Genomic DNA, 23831 nt, shown 5'->3' on the forward strand with positions numbered 1-23831 from the left:
ACTTGACTACTTAGTGCCTCGGTTTCTTCATCTGTAAAATAAAAACGTGGGCCTCAAAGGCCCCTTCCGACCCTAAGTCTATAGCCCCCTGTTTGTCAGATGAGGAATTTGAGGCTGAGTTTAAGTGACTGACCAAGGTCACGTAGATGGTAACAGAGCTGGGATTTGAACCCGAGGCCTCTGATTCCATTGCCTGTGTTCTTTCCACTGCACTATATTGTCTCCACTGGCCTTCTAACACTTCACAGGCAGTTTACATCCAAAGGAGAAAATAGGAGCTTAAAGTCCATTTTCTGCATAGGCAGGCAGTCACTCAAGAAGTGAGATCTGAGGAAGGCCACCCCACCCCCCAACACACACACCTGCCATAGCACCTGAAATTTCCACTATTAGTCATTCTTTTGGTCAATGTTTTAAAAACCTCAGAGGGAAAAAAAAAAGCTCCTTTGGCTGGATAATTGTTTGGACAAATTAGGCCTTTATCAAATATTAACACCTAAGCACAAATTAGTTGATTAGATCTCAGCAGAGCAAAGCTTTGAGGGAATTGGATCTGAGATGGATAAATTTGGACAAAGGAATCAGAAGGGGGAAATTGAAAGCACTACCCCTTAGGGGTGACTCATGCAAGATGATTAAACAAGACTTCTTTATCTAGAAAATAAGGAAGAATAGGAAGAATTAAGAGTGACTGATGAAAATCCACAAGTACAATCCTTGTACCTAAAGGAATTCTACCTACTTCTATATTTAGGCTTATTAGGCCTACCCATGAATATACAAAGATGACTGAGGTTTGCTCTCCATAGACTAGAACATCCATCTCCCTTTATCTGCCCCAATATAAAACCCCACACCCTCTTCCAAGTAGAACGCATCTAATTCAATCCCATCCAGTTGAAACAATCAAAACAAGCATTTATTAAAAAGCATGAAATGTGCAAGGCTCTGTACTAGGCACTATAAATTTCAAAGAAAAAAAGTGAAACACAGGGGCAGCTAGGTGCCACAGTGGATAAAGCTCTGGCCCTGGATTCAGGAGGACCTGAGTTAAAATCCGACCTCAGACACTTGACACTTACTAGCTGTGTGACCCTGGGCAAGTCACTTAACCCTCACTGCCCCACCAAAAAAAAAAACACAAAAAAACCAAAAGAATGAAACAGCCCCTGCCCACAAGAAGCATAATGGGTGGTTGGTCTAAGTTGACCCAGAGTCCAGTAGCAAGACAAAAGGAAAGGCAAGGAGCAATGGCCTGGGGGAGTCCTCAATGTCAGATCAAGCTCTTAAGCATTCCACAGCACCTACTTTGGCTACTTTCATAGCCGTTGGGAAGAATTGTTCTCATACACCCATTCCCTAGGGGAAAGCTTTCACATGCTTGGGGTAGACACCTTCCTAACTCACAGAACAGGTTTTAGGCCATCAGTTATCCACAACTTGTTTTAGTCCATCTGGAGGCATTTTATTGGAGTGTGCCTGCTGCACATGCTACAGCTTCTTGGAGCACCATGTGAGAGGTAGGTGAAGGTAGACACAAAAAAGGTGGATGAGAATCAGGAGTTTGACACCTCTGTTTAACAGGACTTATAAATGATGTGGGCCTTGTCCTCCTGCAGGTTGATTCTTTAGTAATTCTTTAGGATTTTTTTTTTAATCTAGAAACATTGTTTTCCCCAGACTTGGAAACGATAAGTGATAACTTCTCCTTGCCCAGCCCATCCAAATATGAAACTTTAGCCTCTTTTCTCATTACCTACTGGTTCCCGTTCACTGTGTTGTTTTATTCTATAAATTCTGTTCTGGTGACCTAGGACATATTCATAGATCCTAAATACAACTATCATTTGGTTCTCAAGCAAAAGTTTACTAAACAAACAAATAGATAAGGTACTCTTCATTATCATTTGAGGATGTTAACATATCATTTGATAAATTGTTAATGCATCCAGAAAGTAGTTTTTTAAAAAATGTATTTCCATGAAGTGGAGATCTTATTAAAATGAACAGATCCTAACATTGGAAAAGAATATTTCTGTTGGCATAATTAGGAGAATAAACCAGAATCAGAGAACGTGGTACTCCTGGTGGCAATTAGCCAAATGTTGAAGTCTAATCAAAACATAAATACTAAATTTTCTCTCTGTGTTGGAATCTCTCTGGTTTCCCATATCACACTGCTTCTTTGTATTATACCCACTTTTGAACATGTTATATCCCTCTCCTCTGATAGAATGTAAGCTCATTGAAGGTGCTACTTGTGTCATTTTTTTTAAACCTTTGCATCTCTAACACCGAAAACAGTGCATTGCACACAGTAACTGTTTAACAAATGTTTGTTGAACTGAATTTCATGTTAATACAGTTTTGCCTAGATCAAGTCAGTCAAATAAATATTGTCATTTCCACATTTCTTCTATATCACTGTGGTTTTAGACTAAGATCAAACAGGAAAGACATCATTACATTTCCTCCAATGGTATCTGACATAGTACAATTTGCAGATAGGCCCTTGATATTCACCAATCCCCTCTCATCTCTCATCTGTAATGGCTCAGGAGATTCAGGGACACTAGCCCCTCCCTTTGTACCCGTTGGCATCCTCCAGCAGCCAATCAGCAAAGAGAGAATGTGAACAATAGGTTGTGCCATTCAGCTTAAAAAAAAAACAACAAAACAACTGGAGGGCTCTGAATTTCACAGGCTATTCTTAACAGGCAGCAGCCACCAAGATTTTGACAAAGAGATAATAAATTCCTAGCCATATTAACTCTCAATCAGCACCAAAGTACCCTCCAAAAGACAGGAAAGTCAAATCCTTTGTATCTCGTTATATATCACAGCAAGTTAATGAGCAATAATGAATGGAAGAAAAATAAAATGCCACAACTCAATTTAATGACCTTTTGCCCAACAAGAGGAGGGGAAAGGAGAGGAGGGAACTCATTCTGATCCGTAAAAGGTCATTAATATTTACCAGGGCAACTGAGAAAGATTCAACACATCTTCCTTTTCAATTATGACAGGAGTACAGAAGCTGAGTGATCCACCAAGGCTGAATAGTTGTGGGTCTTTCACCTTTATTTACTCTGAAAATACCTTTACATCAAACAGGCCAGGAAAACTGTGGGTAAATTTTACATATCCAAATAACTGAGGCTGAAAATTACAGGCCCGGAATTTCAGACCATAAAAGCTAGACTTCAGTTGACATTAATTTCTACCCTGTTTAAATAATATAATTAAACATACATTTGTTAAGCACTTACTATATGTAAGACTATGTTCCAGGGATTTGGTGGGGCTGGGGTTGGGGAAGAAGCTATCGTTCATCCTTTGTTTTCAAAGAGGACCAAAGACATCACAGGGTGATGTCTTGACTTGTGCATGTACACTCACCTCTCTTTCAATAGCTTCAACTGGGATGTATAGGTTGTTCAGAGAAGACAAGCATCTCTGGTGTGAGGGCTTGCTGGACCCTTTTCAGGGCTGCTCATTCACCTTTGGTATCTACCTGGCACTCGACTCACACCTGTGGCTCTAAGAAGCTATGACATGTTCAGTGGCCACACTCCAGTAAACCGTATTAGCAGATTTGGGGGGATGCGGGGGAGGAGCAAAGAAGTCTGGACCTATGATTTCTGCAGTGTGTAGAACTTCCTTTGTGAGAGCTCCCTCTACTAAAGCAGACCTATGACCTGTTTATAATTTACAGTCTTGGAGAGTCATGGGGGGGAGGGGGAGGGGGGACACTGAAAGATCAAAGGATTTGCCCAGAATTACACAGGTATCATGTCAGGGGCAGGACTTGAACCCAGGTCTTTCTGACTTTAGAAACTTGCCATCTCAATGCCCAGAATAAAAAGACACCCCACCCCCCCCAAACAAAAAACAAAACCCAAAAAACCAACAACTAGGCTGTCTCTGCCCTCAAGGTATATACATACTCCAACCTCTACAATCTCCTCAAAGTCCTGCTTGACCATCTCATCACATGACCACAAGGCTATGTTGTCTGACATCAGGAGGTACAAATTTTAACCTCCACCTCCCCTCACTAAGGTGATCTTAAGGTAATCTTAGTAAGCTAAGATTTGGTTTGAGTTAAACCTCATAAGGTGATCTGAAGAAAAACCTTCTAAAACAAGGAGCATTTGACAGTGGCAAGAGACAACCTCACTAGATCAGGAAGATGACTCAGCTCTGTGGCAGACCCCAGAAAGAACATTAGCAAACATGAAAGATTAGAGAATCCACAGTGAATCCTTTCCCCTTCCTCCCATCCCCCCAGTTCTTTCAATGCCCCAGGCTTCACAAACAGGACATCAAATGAAAAGAAACAGACTTGGGAACCTCTGTTTCTAAACAGTAGTGACAACTCAAAAGGAGGCAGCTGTTCTGAAGGGGTGAATCTCCACATGCTCCTGTTGCTGCAATGTCCAGTAGAGGCAGTCCCGGAAGGGATATTTTCAGCACCATGTTTCAGTGTAAAATGACATCCAGCATTATAGGTTAGTGATACAATGGGGAAAGGCAGAGCTAAATTCATCTGCTGCTCATCTAGAAAACCAGTATTAATATAGATTCAAAGAGAAACCATTTATTAGATGTCATTGGTAAAGTGGAAACCCATTATTAAAATCAAATGAGACATAGTTGGTGCTAAATAAATGCTTTTCCCTTCCCCTTTCTGGAAGGAAGAAAAAGAAAGAGGAAAGAAGAAAAGAAAAAGGAAGGAAAAGAAGAGGGAGAGAGAAAGAGAAGAAGAGAGGGAGGAAAGGAGGGGAGAAGGATGGAAAGTAGGGAGGGAGAAAGAAAGGAAGGAAGAAGGGAAGGAAGGAAGGAAAGGAAGGAAGTCGGGAAGGAAGGGAGGAAGGAAGGAAGGAAGCAAGGAAGGAAGGAAGGAAGGGAATGAAGATTCCCCTGATTATAGGGGAAAGTGAACTAGATTTGGTGTCTGAACCTGGGTTCAAATACAGGCTCTGCTATTTATTATTGAGTAAGTCAGTATCTGACAGCCATTATGTCATTTGAGCTTCAGAATAACCCTGTAAGATGAGTGCTAATATTATCACTCTCATTGTACAGGGTAGGGGGCGGGGGGGGGGGGGGGGGGGGGGGGGGGGGGGGGGGAAGGGGAGAGACACCACTCAGAGAAGTGCTTTTTCCTATGGTCACAGAGGTAGAAAGCATCAGAGGCAAAAACTGAACTCAGATCTTTCTGATCACAACACTATTTCCTTTTCCTCTATGCCACATTGCTTCTAAATCAGGGGTTCTTAACCTGGAGTCAGTAGAATGGCAGCTTTTTTTTTTCTTTTAAGTTTATATCTATATTTCAATATAACTGGTTTCCATTGTAGACCTCTATATTTTATGCATTTAAAAATATTCTGAGGAGGGGGTATATGAACTTAACCAAACTATCAAAGGGGTTCATGAAACATACAAAAAAGTTAAGAACCCCTGCTTTAAATAATCTCAAAGTCCTCCTCCATCTCTAAATTCTATCGGTCCATGATCCCACTCTGCAGGAACCAGTGGTCCTGCTTTGGTGTACAGGTGGGACCATATGACCTCGTTGGTCCTTTCCTACTGTCAAATTCTATGACTCTGGTACAAAGACATGGGTTCTTGACTAAGGAACTATTAAAGGAAGTTTGTGTGTAATTTCTTCTAGCAATGGCACCATTCCCAAAAGTAACTATGATGGCTAAAAAATGTGTGTGCTGCTGTTAAGATCTATCAGTTTCCAAGGCAGAGAATATTAGCACATTCATGCATTAGTCTAAAGTATGGCTCTGTTGAAAATTTACATCTTCTCAATGCTGAGTATTTGGTTAAAGGAGTTCTTAAGTCTCCTTCAGAGCTTTCAGCATACTGAGTCTTCTAAGGCTGGCTCCATGGCATAAGACATATAAAACTTTGAAATTTTAAAAATAACTTCTGCAATCTAAACATGGTTTCCTTTAATACTGATCACTAATGGTCGTAATCAAGATAGCATCACTTCCTCATCCAGTTTTGGGAATACAGGAATAATGAGGAAAAAACTAATGAATTAAATTTTCTTCCTTCATTGGCTACAGGGAATTTCTTAGGTTAATGACATACACAGACATCTAGTTTACATTTGGACTGGGTCTTTGATTCCTACAAACATTTTTAATAGAAAAAAGAAAATGTAATTTATTTCCCTCTAAAACTGACAAATAGGTTGGCTTTTAATACTAGGCTTTTTCCTTAGTTAAAAGGATGTGGCACCACTGTATCCCAGTCATATTGTTTACCCAGGAGTTGCTGGAAAAAAGATAATGTTTGCACAAATACCAATTTTTCTTAAAATGAAAATTTGCCATCAGTTCTGTTAACACAAACAGCATCTGGTGAAACACGTGGCATTCAACCTGCAGAAGAACCTGGTCTATACCCACAAAAAAATTAAAAGGGCATGACTAGTTTCCAAATGAATTTGAGGGAATACACAGTTAATTATTTTTTCTCACAGTCAGCAGCTGAGTCTCACTGAAATCTTTGGTTGTAATTATTGCTGTAATTATTATTTTAATACAAATCAGCAACTTATCAAAACATTACCCTCAAGACGATACTCCTCTGCCACTAGGCTATTGAATCAGAATGGATGCCACCACATTTGCTTCTTACTGAGTTTGTGCTATTGATGAAAGTCCTGGAAATATATATTCAGGACACCACCAGATTGCCAATTTTGCCAATTACTGATTGCCTGCCTTTTATTTAGGATTACTATAAGAGCTCCAATAGACTTAGAGAAGACAGGGTAGGGCCTCTTTTCCAAGAGGTGGTAGACTACAAGTGCAGAATGAGAAATCCATTGTCAGATGTAGCCAATGTGTTGATTTCATTTGTGTTAACTTAGCATATACTTATTACCAGGGAGCACTCTACTTACTGTGGGATAGGGCAGGGGAACATCACTGGGGAGTGACAGCCTGATAAAAATATAAGTAACAAAACATTTGAATAGCATAATACTATGAAGGAATAAAATATTTGTTTTGTTGTAACTGTACTTGTTATAAGGGAGGGCTTGACTGAAAGGGTGGAGTCATTGGGAAATGATGGCTATGTGAAAAAAGAGAGAGCATTAATAAAACATTTTAAGAGCATTAACATTATTTTAAAAAGTAATATAATAAATGGTGGGGCAGCTAGGTGGCGCAGTGGATAGAGCACCAGCCCTGGATTCAGGAGGACCTGAGTTCAAATCCAGCCTCAGACACTTGATACGCGGTAGCTGTGTGACCTTGGGCAAGTTACTTAATCCTCATTGCCCCATCAAAAAAAAAATGGTGATTTATGACAAGCATACAATTTGTTCAATGCTTCCTTCTTAATACCATTTACATAAAATCCTTCAGGATTTTAAATTTTTGTTTTTTTGTTATTGAATTCACTTAGGTGAATTAGGGCACTTGGGTGGTAGGGTGGATAGAATACAGGGCCTCAAGTCAGGAAGACCTGAGCTCAAATCCAGTCTCAGACACTGTGTGATCCCCCAGCAAGTCACTTAACCCTGTTTGCTTCAGTTTCCTCATTTATAAAATGAGCCAGAGAAGGAAATGGCAAACCACTCTAGAACCTTAGGGAAGAAAACTCCAAATAGGGTCACAAAGAGTAGAAGAGTCGGATACAACTGAAAATGACTAAACAACAACAAGGTAAGCTGATAGCCTGTCCTCCCTTCCTTCTGGTTAAGTAGTGGTTCTCATCTCTTTGTTTCTATCTCCATCTCTTTCTTCACTTTCCCTTACCTAAGTGAAATGAAGAACAATGATAGGCAAAGCAGCGTCAAACCTGTAAAATGAATGACTCATTCTCATTTGGGACAATAATGCCAATGGTTTGATTTGCAAACTATCTCGTCCCTATAGGTCTGTCCCTGTACTAATCTCTCTATAAATGCCTTGCCTTTAAAACAGGAAGGAGAGAAAAAGAACCTGACAATTTGGAAACTATTTCCCAGTCGAGTTGGAAGAAATGACAGGTCATGAAGGCATTTTCTCCTATAAATGTAACCATCTGCAAAGCTTGATGATAAGTAAATGAGGGGTTGGGGTGGGGGGGGGGGGGGGTCTCTTTGACAATAGCTGACCCTCCTGAGCTCAAACAGTAAAGTGAATAGACTTTGACTTCCCAGAAAATATCTGCAAAGAGCAATCATATGTTTAAAAAAATAGGTAAAATAAACAGAAAACAATCAATGGCCTGAAAAAGATTTCCTATTACATCTCCAATTAATAAAAGTCTATTTCATGGGGAAAGTGGAAAAAGGGGAGTGTGGAGAACTTTTCTATAATCCCCACAGAAAAGATGCTTAATGAGCTAACATTTATATTAGGCCATCCATCTAATCTAATTTTAATACTTTCTTAAATAATGTATATATTAGCTCCTCGTTACTGAAAACATTTGTTTATTTTATTAACATGGGGACTGGCTGAGTACAAAGACTTTGTGAAATTGTTATGTAGTTCTTGGGTTCTAAATTTATTGCTTTTCCTGTTGCTTATTAGAAAATGATAAGTGGCATCCACTGGCCCCTTGGAATTATTATTAAAGTTGTACAGTCATTCTATTATACTGGTACAATCTAGGAGTATTGTGTTTAAGGGTCAAGTGAATGTATTCATTATGAGCCCATTGGGAGAAGGATATTCATCATTACAAATTTCATTTCTATCAATTAGTGACCACTTCATAAATGGTCAACTGGATATAAACTTAGTTGGGCCTTCTTTGGGGTACAGAAGAGCAAATGGAAGGTAAGCTCCCAATAGAACATAAGCTCCTGTTGGGGAAAGGATGGTTTTCTTCTTGTTTTCATAGCCTCAGCAGCTAGGGCCGGTACATGCAGGCAGAAAAGGCTTAATACTTTGTTGAATTAAGGTGGGTAGCACACAACTAGGGAACAATACTCCCCCCCCCCCCACACACACACACACAAATACAAGTGTGAAATCACACCTGCAGTCACACTGGATCAGTTCTGAAAGGGTGTTGAGTGTTATGTGTTCTTCCTTTGGGAGACAGGAGTTATTTCATTTGAAACAGTTTCTTTCTTTAACTGCTTGTTACTTTAACACATGGCACTGACAGCTAGTAGCCCACAACTGAGACAAACATTGGAAGGTCATCTACCCTATCCCCATGCCTCCAAGAGGGACTGAATTTCAGTCAACCCAGGAAGAACTGTCTGTCCACTCTCTCCTTACTCATCCCAGCTTTAATATTTTTTTACACTGTCTCAAGCATAGCCTTCTCAAACAATGCTCTCTGCTCTTTTAATCTAAACCCCTTTAATTTTTTTTATATAAAATTCTTCTGTGATGTAAGCCCATTTCTTCTTTTTTTTTTCAGAGCAATGAGGGTTAAGTGACTTGCCCAGGGTCACACAGCTAGTGTCAAGTGTCTGAGGCCAGATTTGGACTCAGGTCCTCCTGGATCCAGGGACAGTGCTTTATCCACTGTGCCACCTAGGTGCCTCAAGCCCATTTCTTCTTAACCCAACCCTTCAGTGGAAATGCACCAGTGCTTCTCCAGTTACCATCAGACTAGCCCATTGGTTTTTAGTATTTCTGTGTATCATGAACACTACCAGCCCCCCCCCCCCACCAGCAGGGAAGTGGACTCCTCAGAATAATGTTTTGCTGTCTATACTCGTGATTTAAGAAAATGCTAAACTTCAGTTAGACATCAGTGGAAATATAAATGTAATTTTTTCCCCATCCAGGACTTGGAGAAATTTATCAATGAACACCTTGTGGAGGTGGGTCTGTGGACCCACGTTAAGAACCACTGGACTGGGGCAGTTAGGTGGCACAGTGGATAGAGCACCGGCCCTGGAGTCAGGAGTACCTGAGTTCAAATCCGGCCTCAGACATTCGACACTTACTAGCTGTGTGACCCTGGGCAAGTCACTTAACCCCCATTGCCTCACTAAAAAAAAAAAAAAAGAACCACTGGACTGGACTCTCAGAAGTCTCTCTTTATGCAGCCAAAGATACATTGGGGAAGCCTGAAGCAACTAGCTTCAGTCAGGATTTCTTGGGATTATCTAATAATTTTAATATTACATTTCCATTTTCAATGGATAAGATTCAGGCAAATGTTTGGAAGAGATAAGGGAGGGGAGTGAGTTCAGCTGCTGACTTAACTGTTCTTTTTTTAAAATATTTTTTATTTGCATTTTTTTTTTTCTGACCTGACTGTTCTACCCAAGATGCCACTTTCCTCTTGTACTATGCTTTAGGATTTTCAAATGATGTCCTTGATCCTTTGTGACCCATGGAAGTAGACAAGATAGGTATTCAGATACCCATTTGACAGATGAGAAAAACTGAGAATCAGAAAAGATAGGTCACACAGTGACAAAGCCAGAATTGGAACCCAGGTGAAAAGCTTGAGCCTCAAGCTTTTTACAGGATCCCATTGTGCTCCGATGCAAACCTGCTCCACAAAACACTCAATATTTCGTCTTCCATGCAATTTGCAAGGGGGTAGAGAGAAAGAGAGTGATGTATAAAACACGCAACTGTGGATAATACAGAAATCACTTCTATTAAATATTGAAATTCCTTTCCTAAAGCAGACTCACCTGCAAAGAATATTTAAACTAGTTTTAATATTCTGGACATAACACCAATAGCGTTTTAGGAAAGGAAACACTCTCATGCTGAGTGACAGGGGCAAGACAACCTTGAATTAAAAATTTCCTGTGGATAATTTAAAGTTGACCATAGGGAGTTTTGTTGGTGTTTTACCTTGAATAAAGCTATATTCTAAATGCCTGCCACATCGTAACTATCTAGGAGCTTCATCTGGGTACACAGATGGAGCTGGGAAGCAATCAACAAACATTTATTAGGTATCTACTATTTGCTGGGCACTGGAATGGATGGAGATACTAAAAAATGCCCTGAAAGAGAGAATCCTTCCAGAGACAACTAATCCCTCTGCCCATTCCCTAGTAACTATGGCATATAACTCGCATTTCCCTCTCTTACCCCATTGCACCACATTTTGCAAAGACCATGGGAAATGGGGAAGGAGAGTTCCTCTGAAACTAAACCATGTGGGCACAGCTAGGTGGTACAGTGGATAAATCATTGGCCCTGGATTCAGGAGGACCTAAGTTCAAATTCGGCATCAGACACTTGACACTTACTAGCTGTATGACCCTGAGCAAGTCACTTAACCCTCATTGCCCCATGCAAAAAAAAAAAAAAAAACCAACCCAAAAAACTAAACCATGAGCATAATACCTCTGGCTTCATTTATGGAACATGAGAAAAAAGAAGAGGAGCTAGGTGGCACAGTGGATAGAGCACCAGCTCTGGAGTCAGGAGGACCTGAGTTCAAAACTGACCTTAGGCACACTTACTAGTGAGCAAGTCACTTAATCCTGTTTGCCTCAGTTTTCTCATCTGTCAAATGAACTGGAGAAGGAAACGGAAACCACTCCAGTATCTTTGCCAAGAAAACCCCAAATGGGGCCATGATGAGTCGGTCATGACTGAAATGACACAACAAAGAGAAAAGAGAGTGAACAACATCGCTGAATATCCTTAGCGATCCATCCTATACTAGTTAAGAGACTTCTCCCTCCCTCTTATTTCTTTTTTTTTTTTTAGTGAGGCAATTGGGGTTAAGTGACTTGCTCAGGGTCACACAGCTAAGTGTCTGAGGTCACATTTGAACTCAGGTACTCCTGACTCCAGGGCCAGTGCTCTATCCACTTCGACACCTAGCTGCCCCCTCCCTCTTATTTCCAAAAGAGCTCCAATCATCTCCTGTCATTTAAGCCTTTCATCTCTAGTCCATGTTCCATAGGAAAACGCATCACCTCCTTCATGGGGAGGAAAGACAGAGGTAACTTCATAGGCACAGAAGGGAGATGAGGGAAAAAGGAAGGGACAAACATGAGAGCAATGATGAGCAAGGAAGAACAACTTCAGTTTTGCTTAAGGTTGACTTTGCATAGACAGAAACACCATATTGCAATCTAATTGTCAAGTGAGTCACACTGCAAGGTAGGCAAGTCAAGGACACATGATAGGTCCTACCTCCCCTGAGTCCTAGAACCTTGTTCCAGTCTGCCTTGCCTATGTTCCAATATAATCCTTCCCTTTTTCTTCCTGGTACCTAAGCGATGCAGTGGATAGGCTTGGACTCAGGAAGAAATTAATTCAAATTCTGCCTCTCTCTCTCACTTACTAGCTGGGTGACCCTCCCTGATCAAGTAACTTACCCTCTGTCTCAGTTTCTTCATCTGTAAAATGGGGATAAGAATAGTACCTATGTCCCATGGTTGTGGTGAGGTTCAGATGAGATGCTATCTGTAAAATAGCTTGCAGTCTCTAAAGTGCTATATAAATGTCAGCTATCATAAATGATTTCCTCCTGTGAATAGCTTATAATTCAAATTAGTGTTGCAAATTAAAGACTTCCAAAGTGTTTTCCTTACAGCAACCCTGAGGTGGGTAACATGTTTTATTCCCCCATCTCCACTCATTCCCACCCCGGTCCACTTTACAAGAAGGAAAACTGAGGCTCAGAGAAACAAGTGGCTTTCCCAAGGTCGTGTAAGGAGTAAATGTCAGAGCTGGAATTCAAAGATTCAAAACTAGGTGGACTAATTCACCTAGCAAATCCAAGCTCCCTCTACTCCAACCTCCTCTTCTTAGGGGAGATGTTGTCAATCAGACAAAACAATTTGCCCTCAACTTTTAATGACTGACAATAGATGAATAGGTTATTTTCCCCAAAACGGGGCTACAGATACAGACCAAGGACTTAACAAAAAACAGAAACTTTCTGAAGGTAAAATATCTATCAGGAGAATAGGGGAGATGTTTGTCATCAGTCAAGACAAGGGCCATAAACTACCACATTACCCAGAGGTTTATGGTCAGCCCAGGCTGCCCCAAACAGGTTAAAGAGAACAGGCAGCATGCTATGCGTTAGGGATTCTTAGCCTTTTTTGGACGGGACCTCTTCTCAGAGTACTTTAAATGATATATAAAATGCACTGGATTACAAAGAAAAGCAATTATAGTGAAATGCAATTATCAAAATCTATTTTTTCAAAAAAATAAGTTTAAGGGACCCTAGATTAAGAATCCTCGCTGTATGTCATCATAACGTCAAGTGTGAGTTAGGATTAGAAGGGTGGTGTGCTGTCCTTGTCAGCACAAATCCAATTTTTACAGGAATCTGAAAACCTAAATATTTGCAAAGCAAATCTTAGACTCCAAAAGGCTAGTGTTTCCAAAACAAAACTTTCCCACTAGTCAGTTGGTCAGTGCATCAACATTTTTGTCAGTCAAGAAACATTTATTAAGCACCTACTATGTGCCAGGCACAGTGCTAAGTGCCAGGGGTTACAAAAAGAGATGAAAGCCAGTCCCAGACCTTAAGGAGCAGAGTCTGATGGGGGAAACAAGAAGCAAACAAGTACATACAAACAAGCTATGCCTGAGACAAGTAGGAAATAATTAATAAAGAGAAGACATTAGAATTAAGAAGAATTAGGAAAGGCTTCCTATAGAAGATGAGTCCTAGTGCCCGAAATTCCAAATAACAAAAGTAGGTGTTTTACCCCAGGAAGACCCTGTTATAATGCACGTTACATGTAACAATGCTAAGGTTAACTCTTGGGGCAGTCTCGGTGGCAGAGTGGATAGAACACTGGCCCAGGAGTCAGGAGGACCTCAGTTCAAATCTCACCTCAGAAACTTACTAGCTGAGTAACCTTAGGCAAGTCACTTTACCCCAACTGCCTCAGACATCTGGGGCCACCTCCAGTTGTCTTGCTGGCTCTGGAGGAGAGAGTGAGGTTGGTGACCTTGCACAGACTTCCCTCACTTAAATCCAATTCATCGCAAGTCATGACATCACCCTAATATCTGGTCCTCTTTGAGAATGAAGGACAGACAACAAGATTAACTCATTAACACTAATAAATTAATATAGATTAGTTTATCAAATTAACTAGCTATCACCTAGAACAGAACAGGAGCAAAACACACACATATCCATACATTTACACATCTACTTATGTATATATTTATATAAAGGATATCCCCAGAGTTTTAGTAGTTATAAACTTTAATAACTCAATAAGCTTTAATAACTCAAAACTGCACTAAGATTTTTGGGACAATGTGTGTGTATATGCACATATATATCATATATACGTGACTAGAATAGTTGAAGAATATTCCAACTCTTAAGATTCTGTGATTTTGTTGCTGGTAGAGGGGCTCAAAAGGTCTGTGACATGGGTTGTTGCCCAGGAAATGTGATTCTTAAAGCAATGATAATGCCCCTCGAGGAAATTTTTAAAAAACAACATATTTTTCAAGGCAGCAAAACAAAACTCTTGCTAGTTCACTAATTGATAGTGGCATTTAGAGACTTGGCCTTCTAACAAGCAGTGTTTTAAGGCATCCTGTTCAGGGGCCAATTGTACACCATGCAGCAAAAAACTACAACAAAATTAAATCAGTAGGGCAGCTAGGTGGCGCAGTAGATAAAGTACTAGCCTTGGATTCAGGTGGACCTGAGTTCAAATCCAGCCTCAGACACTTGACACTTACTAGCTGTGTGATCCTGGGTAAGTCACTTAACCCTCATTGCCTCGCCAAAACAAAAACAAAAACAAAAACTAAGCATATATGCACCAAGTGGTATATCAAAAATAAATCAGTTAGGAACTGCTTTGATGTTCCCTTCCTAGTAACAAATTCCACCCCCCACCCCGCCTCCTCCCCCAAAAAAGAAGAAAGGAAAAAGAAGAAATAAAGAAACCACTAACCACAGCTCTGTCAAGAGGCTTCCTGATTGTCATCTGTGGGCAAACGGAAATTTTCAGTTGTTGAAGGAAGTGTCTCCGCAATAACAATCTGGACTGCATGTAGAAGAGAGATACCTGGATCTGACTGAATCCCAGGAACTACTGCTACCATTTGGACTCCTTTAAGGACAATCTAAATGTCATCTTAATTGCATAAGGAATAACAGTAGGAGACTAGCTTAGGAGTAATGAGAGTTCCAGATTCCACTGGCCAGGGGACCTTCCACTCTCTTTTTTCTTTTCTTTTCTTCAGCTGTAAAACAGCTTAATTCAAAATTGTTTCCTCCCGCCAAGTTGGCAGCTCACATTCAATGATGCCCAGGTATGCAAGAAGCATATTTCACCACCAGGAGAGATTTCATTTTTCAGGTGGCACAGAATCCGGCCCCAGCTGCTATACATTTTGACCAAGCTCACCCATTTGCCTTCTTGGAACACTGGGCAAGCATTCTGTGACTGAGGAGCTTGGTGTCTCCACCAGGAAATTACAAACAGTTCCATCAGTCACAGAGGTCTGTGGCTTGACTCAATGAGAATGCTGAAATTATTTCCCCCATGGAGAAGTGGATAGGCTCTTTAAGGACTTGTCATTAAAAAATTAAAGGCTGCAAAGAAATATTGTTCAGTGTTGACAGGGTAATGCTTGAATTGTTTTTGCAAAGAAACCAAGCTGACCAAGCCTTAGAAGTATGCACACTAAAAAGTTAGTATTATATGGTGTGTGCATGTGCCTGTGCATGTATGCCTGTGCGTGTGTCTGTGTGTGTGTGTGTGTGTGTGTGTGTGTGTGTGTGAGGGAAGGTGAGACACAGAGATGAAGAGCCCTTGAGGCTACTTACTGCTTACTGCTTTAAATGCAATGAAACATTGCACACATTAACACAGTGGAAAATAGATATCTCCATAAACACTGGTGATCACACAATGTTACCCAAACTGTGGCCTAGCAAATATTTCTGGTCGTCTTTTCTGTATCTGTCTTATCTCCATCTTCAGCTTTTCTTTCTTACCTCATCACATGCCAAGCTGGGGTACCTAGGTGGCACAGTGGATAAAGCACTGGCACCGGAGTCATGAGGCCATAGGTTAAAAATCTCACCTCAGACACTTACTAGCTGTGTGACCCTGGGCAAGTCACTTAACTCTAATTGCCTCAGACATTCGGGGCCATCTCCAGTCATCCTGATGTATACCTTGCCACTGGACCCAGATGGCTCTGGAGGAGAGAGTGAGGTTGGTGACCTTGCACAGCCCTCCCTCACCTAAATCCAATTCAGTTTAAATCATGACATCTATTATGGTCTTCTTCAATAATAAAAAATGAGCAACACAAACATGCCAAGCTTCTTCCTCTCTCCCATTTTCCTCTTTCTGACATGAGATTCTGGGTCCCTGAGAGCGCATGGATGAGAAGGAAAAGAGATGAGAAAAATCAGAGGGACTGATTGTTCTTAGGGTGTGATCCATAAGACACCAGCTATAAAACTTTTGAACATAAACATCATCTCAGTCTCAATAGGAATTTACAAGTTACACACAAATTCTTATGGGCATCCCAACTATTTTACACACCTGGAGAAATTCCCACTGAGATACTCTTGATCAAGAACATTTTTCTATTTTGTTATACAGACATGAAAAGGCAAAGACACAAGTGGAAAGAACACTTGCTTTGGAGTTAGAGGACCTGGGTTCAAATCCTAGCTCTTATACTTACTACAAAGATACTCAACCTCCCTAAGCCTCATCTGTAAAATGGAGTTAGACTAGATGGCCTCTGGTTTCCCTTCCAGTTCTAGGTCCATGATCCTATGACACATAGAACTGTTGACTATGATAGTTCCATGGCCCTATGTGTGTGGCCATCTCAGACACCGCAATTACTCTGTGCCTCTGTTTCTCTATCCGTAGAGAATACTTGTCATCCAACTTTTTAAGGAAGAAAGGAGAATTAATGAGCTACCTAGAACTTTATAGCATGAAAGGGCTGGAGGCAAAGTGATTATATGTAACTACAAATTCATGTATATATTAAATATTACTTTTACTTATTTATTTAAATTTTTCCTTCATGTGATTAAGCAGATGGCAGTGTTCTTGGAAGTATAAATATTGTACAATGATGCATCCTTCTGTATACAAAGTGTAAAGTATTGCTCAAACAAAATAAAACTATCAGGAGTGTGAGAAATCTAACCATCAACAAAATATTTTCTGTTCTCTGCATCCTCAAAACATTTGTGGAAAAAGAAAAACGGTGTTTTATCTTCAAGACTGTTAGACCCAAAGGTTATTTTGGATAGTGAGACCATTTTTCTAGCTGTAGCCAGAATCTGAAAAGGTCCTCAATAATCTGAGAAATGTGACCTATGAGGAATTTCTGCAGATGGTATGGAAAATCCATTCTTCTTTGGAACGATAAAGGACAAGAAGTTAGGGTCTTTCAATAACACCTACTTACCAACAATTTATCTATAAGCAAAGATGCTGCTATCCCTTAAGTATAACCAGAGGACTTCAAGGCTATTACAGGGAAGCAAGTCATATTAAGTCAACAAGCCTTTATTCAGCACCTACTATGCACCAGGTATTGTGTTAATCACTGAAGACAGAGTCGATTTTTCAAGGAAGGAAAATAAACACCATAGCATCATGGCACACAAGTCCTTCTTTATAGCCAGTTCTGTAAATTTACATTGAATCTACCATAAATTCTTTTCCAACAGAAAGTTAGACAACAATTTTTGTTTTGTTTTGTTTTGAAGTGAGGCAATTGGGGTTAAGTGACTTGCCCAGGGTCACCCAGCTAATAAGTGTTAAGTGTCTAAGGTCGGATTTGAACTCAGGTACTCCTGACTCCAGGGCTGGTGCTCTATCCACTGCACCACCTAGCTGCCCCGACAACAATTTTTAAAAAATTAATAGAGCCATCAATCTATTTTCTCAAGTCCCAGGATGATGTTAAGACAGGGTTGATGGAAGTCCTATTAGAGGAATCACACTCAAGAAGCATAGGCACACAGAATAACCTTTTTTAGTTTTTTGATAACTGTACAAATTAGTTTTAATTATAATGCTATGTGTTGTACTTTGTGCACTTAAAAACAGTCTTCTGAGAAGGAGGCTGTTGCTTTCACCAGACTGTCAGGACACAAGGGGTCCAGGACCAAAAAAAAAAGGAATGGGTATCCACTTTATACAATACCTATTTTTTTTCAACATCATCTTTGCACACCCAAGAATTGTAGTAACTGGAAGCTCGGAATGGAAGAGGATAGTTTCTGGGGAATATGGGACAAGAAAGCATAGGTCTCCCAATGTTTTAAAACACAGTTTGATAAGTTTCCTTGCTGCAAACCAAAAAAAAAAAAAAAGTCCACAACCCAACGTGTTCAGAAAAAACAAGGATGTATTTCCTTTGACCTTCTCTATGCATAAAAATACAATATAGTTTTGTGCTTTCCAAACAGGAATCTCAGAAGAAAAACTGGGACAAATGACATAGGAAAGAGATGATATGTTTATAAAATATTCCAGCAACAATTCTTACAAAGGATGCTATCATTTCCTATCTCTATTTAATAGTATTTGATACACACACCACCAAGATAACTGATAACTGCCTGTACTTAAATAATAATGATGGTGATGATGATGAATACTTATGTAGTACTTTGCCGTTTGCAAAGCATTTTACATGCTGTTCATTCTCTTCAAAATCTCTAGATAAAAATGAAGAGATATTGGAGCTTGAAGACCAGAGGAATATCTAAGCTACTTTTCTATTTGTGTGCTCTGGAAGAACCCAAACATTCTGACAACCTCCATTTCTGGGCTGCTCTCATGCTACCCAACATGCAGCCCCACTAGGGCTTAAGAAACAAAGTACAATCAGCTGTACCTTGAAAAACTCACACTCCCCCTGATCTCTTTTTCTTCCAATTATCCTGGCTTTTTACTACACTGGACTTTGGGAAGAGCCTGCCCCCTTCTGGCCTCATTGGGTTCACTGGGTAAAGGGCAAGTATTGGGTGGGGTACAGATATCTGAGGTGGGTCCTAGACACTTACAAGTCCTAGCAGTGTGTCTGAATTGTAATTTCTGAAACCCAGAAAATAAATAAAATAAAATTACAAAAATGGGAGAACATACATGCATGTGGTTGTGGGCACACACACACACACTGCATGCAGTATAAGGGGAAAAGACAGTAGATGAATAAGCAAAATAAATAAATAAATGGAACCCCCAAAGACAACAAGGAACAAAATGGAAAACAACCCTAAGAAAGAAAAAATACTTGGATGTGGGAAAATCTAGATATATGCCAGAAAGAATAAACATAGATACTAAAGCTGAAATTCAGAAAAGCAAAGGGGAGCAACAGGCATCATTGCTTTTGAATGCAAAAGAAGATACCCGCTTCACTTTGCCAAGGTGAAAGCATTAGAGAATCAAGGAGAAGGGAAAAATTCTTGCCAGTGCAAAGATTTCTCTGCATCCCTCTAAGATGAGAGATTAAGATAATTAAGTGAAAAAGCACAGGTGTATGACAAAAGGTAGAACTCCACCAAGAGCCAGGTATCTTAATCACCTTTTTTCAATTATTCCCTTCAGTAAGATGCTCTCTTCTCCCTAGGGGCTTCCCCTTATCCCCAAAACTCTAAGATCTGATAATGAAATGCAGAAGCAGATTGAAAGCAGTGCTCATTCCCGACCAGCCAGTGTGGCTTCCTTCAAGTCTCAGCTAAAATCTCACCTTCTGCAAGAAGTCTTTCCCAGTTCTCCTTAATCTTAGTGCCTTCCCTCAGAGACTACCCCAATTTATTCTGTCTTTATCTTGTTAGTACATAACTGTCTGAATGTTGTCTGCATTTAGACTGTGAGCTCCTTGAGAGCAGACACTGTTTCTCGCCACCTCCCTTAGGTATCACCAGTGCCTTGAACATACAGTAGTATGGGCTTAATAAATAAATGATTGTTGACTGACCATCATGCCTGAATTGCTTTAGTGTATAAAGGAATATCTAATTCCATTCCTACCTGAACACATCACCAGGGCTGGCTCCAGAAAAGTGAATTAAGCATTTTACTAAAAACAAGGGAGGGGGAGTAGCTATGATTTACTTATTGTTCTTTATCATCAGGAGTCCCGGTTTACTCTTCCTAAAAATAAATGAACTGCTAACATAGAGACAAATGGAGAATGTGAAATGCCAACACATCCTGTGTTGGGGCTGCTCAACAGAGTGGGCTTTGGGCTGGCACAGATCATCACTGACTTTAAAGGAAGTTTAATGGATCTTGAAAATACATACACATATACATATGTATGTATGTATGTATACATATGTGTGTATATATATTCAAAGGTGGCAATTATGTCTCAAAATAAGATTTCTAATAATAGAAGAGTGCCACTCAGTTTTTATACTGGTCTCCTATGTCCTTTGGTACCTAATCTCCCCAGAGAGAAAGTGATTTTTTTTTTAAACAGAGGAATAGGGAAAGAGCTAGTCAAGGAAGACCTAGTCACAGAGACGCAATACTATACATAGAAATTCAGAGGCAGCACCCACAGGAGCACGCATAGACACTCTGACACACTCTTAGACTCAAGAGATCCAGCTGTCTCAGAGCCACCTATTCTGTTTGTGAAAGATCTAGTCTAGCTCATGAACAGGCAAAACCCCTCAGGCAGGGCACTAAGAGGCTGTGGAAACACCTAAGAGTGGAAGAGAGTAAGGGGCACAGCAGGGCACAGACCTGACCAATCAGGCTCAAGTCCCGGTCCAAGCCCAAGGCGCTTGGTGGGTTTGCAAAAGAAACGGCTCACAGTTCTGCTATCCAACCGAGGCATAGAGGGCAAGGGCAAGGGATATCTACACGGAGAGCCAGCCAGACCCACATTCGGAGACTGGAAGCCAGAACACCCTAGGCAGGGACAGACAGAGAGACAGGACACGTCCAGAGGCCAGAGGCCAGAGGCCATGCCACACTAAACAGAGAAAGAGATTCACATCGGACATGGGGACAGAGACAAAGAAGCTGAGAAACAGTCGGCAAGTCAAAGCGACAGAAACAGTGATACAGACGGGATGCAGAGAGAAATTCAGGAATGGAGTGACATACAGGCTCCTAGATATAAAGACACGCACAGGCACGAACACACAAGGAGCGAGAGGAAGGGACAAGCGAGGAAGAAGAGGCAGAAGCCTAACCAGAGAAAACTGGAGAGGGCGGGAGGCTCCGCTACCACCAAACCCCTCCAGCTCTGTCCTGACACCATCATTCAAGAAACTGTCACAGTTTCCCGGTTTGAAGAGGAACCCCCTTTTTACCACACCAAGCCTCCCCGAGGTCACACCAATCTCCAGTAAGAACAAGTGGGCTCCTCTTGCAGGATCCTCGCTTCCCCTTCAAAGTAAAAACATACCCATACACACCCGCCACACCCCCAACCTGCGGACCCTTGGGCAGCAAAACCCAGAGACCTTCAACCCCGGCCTGTTTCTACTAGGACTAGGGACACCAATTTACTCCTGATCCCCAACCTCTTCTCTGGTCTCCGCTCCAACCCCCCCCCCAATTCCGCCTGTCCTGTTCCTTACCTTCCCCAAATCACTCTCTCACACACACACACACACACACACACACACACACACACTCTCTCTCTCTCTCTCTCTCTCTCTCTCTCTCTCTCTCTCTCTCTCTCTCTCTCTCTCTCTCTCTCTCTCTCTCTCTCTCTCCTCTCTCTCTCTCTCTCTCATTCACTCATTCACTCACACACGCCGTCCCCTTCACCTCTCGGCTCTCCCTCCTGCGCAGGGCTGAGCTCCCCAGTTCCCAGGAAGGGGAGGCACAGAGGGGGCCAGCGTCGGATGCTGCAGGCTCGGGAGAACCGGCTCACTGCTCCTGGGGCTCGCTCCCTCCTTCCCACCCTTGTTTCCCCGGCACCGCGCGCACGCAGCCGGCCCGGGGCCGGCCGGCGGGGCTCCGCGGGGCTGAAGGAGGTCTCTTACCAGAGCCTGGCCCGGCAGCTGCGCGGCGCCTGCAGCAGGTCCCCCCCGGCGGGGCGGATGCTGCGGCCGGTGCTCTCCGTGGCCCCCGCCGCCGCCGCCGCCTCCTCGCTCCCGCGGCAGCTTGTCCCCCCGCGGCTGGGGGCCCCTTCCTCCTCCTCCTCCTCCTCCTCCTCCTCCAGCAGCAGCCCGAGACTCCAGGGGGAGGTCCCGGCGCTCCCGGCGCGGGGCTGGGGGCGGCTCTCCAGCGGCGTGCTGCTCCCCGCCCCGGTGGTCCCCGGCCCCCGAGTCCAGGCTGCTGAAATTCCACACGATGAGGGTCTGCAGCAGCAGCACGGTGAGCGCCGCGATGAGCGCCGAGTGCGAGCGCCGAGCCAGCCTCCGGGCGCACAGCGCAGCCACCATCTTCACCGCGGCGGCGGCGGCGGCGGCGGCTGGGGCTGCTGGGGCTGGGGCTAGGGCTAGGGCTGGAGCTGCTGCCGCCGCCGCCGCCGCTGCTGTGGCTGCTGCCTCCGCTGAAGCTGCCTCTGCTGCCGCCGCCGGCTCTCACCCTCCTTGCCAGGGTACTGAGCTCCCCAACACAGCGTCCTTCCTCCTCTCCCCCTCCTGCCCGACCTCCCCGAGGCTCCCTCCTGCCTCTGCCGCCGGCAGCCGCCGCCGCTGCTGCTGCTGCCTCTGCTGCTGCTGCTGCCTCTGCTGCTGCTGCTGCTGCTCCTCCTCCTCCTCCTCCTTCTCCTCCTCCTCCTCCACAACCGCCGCGGCGCGGAGTTTTCAGACGGGCAGGGACCCAGACGTCACCAGGAGGAGGAGAAGGGAGGGGAGGGGTGGTGGGGAGCGGGAAGGCCTGGCCAAGGGAGGGGGAGAGAAGGAGGTGTGTATGAATGTATGTATGCGTGTGCATGCATGTATGTATGTATGTATGCATGTGCACGCGCCTGTAAGCACGCGCGCCCACCCCAGGATGGGGAGGGGGCAGGGGAGGGAAAGGGGGAAATGGATTGAAGGGGGTGTTGGGGTGGGGGATGGAGAGTGGAACCTGGGTGGAGAGGGATGGGCCATGGGGCGGAGCAGAGGGAGGGGAGAAGGGGAAGGAAGAGATGAGAGGGAGATCCAACCCCCCCCCCAACCCTCTACCCCTGGAAGGAGAGATAGAGGATGGTGGGGGAAAGGAAGTAGAAAGGGGGAATCCCTGACAGATGGGAAAGGGATGAAGGCAGGGAGAGGGAAGCTGGGATGCTGAGGGCTGAATGGTAGTTACATAGAGAAAAGTGAAGGGTGAAGGTCAGAAAGGGTGGAACAGAAACAACCTTGTTGCAAGTAGGAAGGTGAGAAGTATAAGGACTAGTTGTTGCTTGGTTTACAAGAATGTTCAGTATAAGCAAACCAAAGTGCTGTTGAGCAGGAGAAATGGGCGAATGTTCATAGGAATCATTGAGTGATCTATCTGCGTGTACACACATACATACACACAGTACATACATGCACACACACATGCATACACATACATACATATCAAGTCCATGTCTCAAAATCCAGTGGGAGGACAGGAAAAAAAATTAACAAGTTTTGCGACCTAACTTTAATGAAGAGTTCTATAACCATAAGTGACTTATAGATCATAAACCGTGAGGTGCTGTTTTGTACCTTGATCCACAGAACTTGGCATTAGATTTTATCTATACCCTAGAGGGTACAATTTAAGTTACCCTCAATTCAGCTGCTAAATAAAGACTTTTCAGAGAAAAGTCGTCTCCTGGACTGTCAACTTGCATAGTTTATGATAGTCACAACTCAGGGTTGACAGCTGAAAATTCAGCCTGTCCTGTAGCCTACCCTTTGCCCAAAGTTCCATAGAATCATGGGATCATAGATCCGGAACTGGAAAAGACTTGAGACCCCCTTGTCCAACTCTC

The 23831-nt window shown here is 42.7% G+C and overlaps 1 protein-coding gene across 1 annotated transcript in view; it reads right to left on the minus strand.

The window, feature by feature from the left end:
• XYLT1 (xylosyltransferase 1) overlaps positions 1-22449 on the minus strand; it is a 418011-nt gene extending 395562 nt beyond the window's left edge. Inside the window, exon 1 of the mRNA XM_043973444.1 lies at positions 21922-22449. Coding sequence (XP_043829379.1) covers positions 21922-22323 — 402 coding nt within the window. The 5' untranslated portion in view covers positions 22324-22449. The remainder of the gene's footprint in view (positions 1-21921) is intronic.
• Positions 22450-23831: the final 1382 nt, after the last annotated feature.

This window comes from Dromiciops gliroides, chromosome 1 (assembly GCF_019393635.1).
Source record: "Dromiciops gliroides isolate mDroGli1 chromosome 1, mDroGli1.pri, whole genome shotgun sequence".
NCBI classification, from domain to species: Eukaryota; Metazoa; Chordata; class Mammalia; order Microbiotheria; family Microbiotheriidae; genus Dromiciops; species Dromiciops gliroides.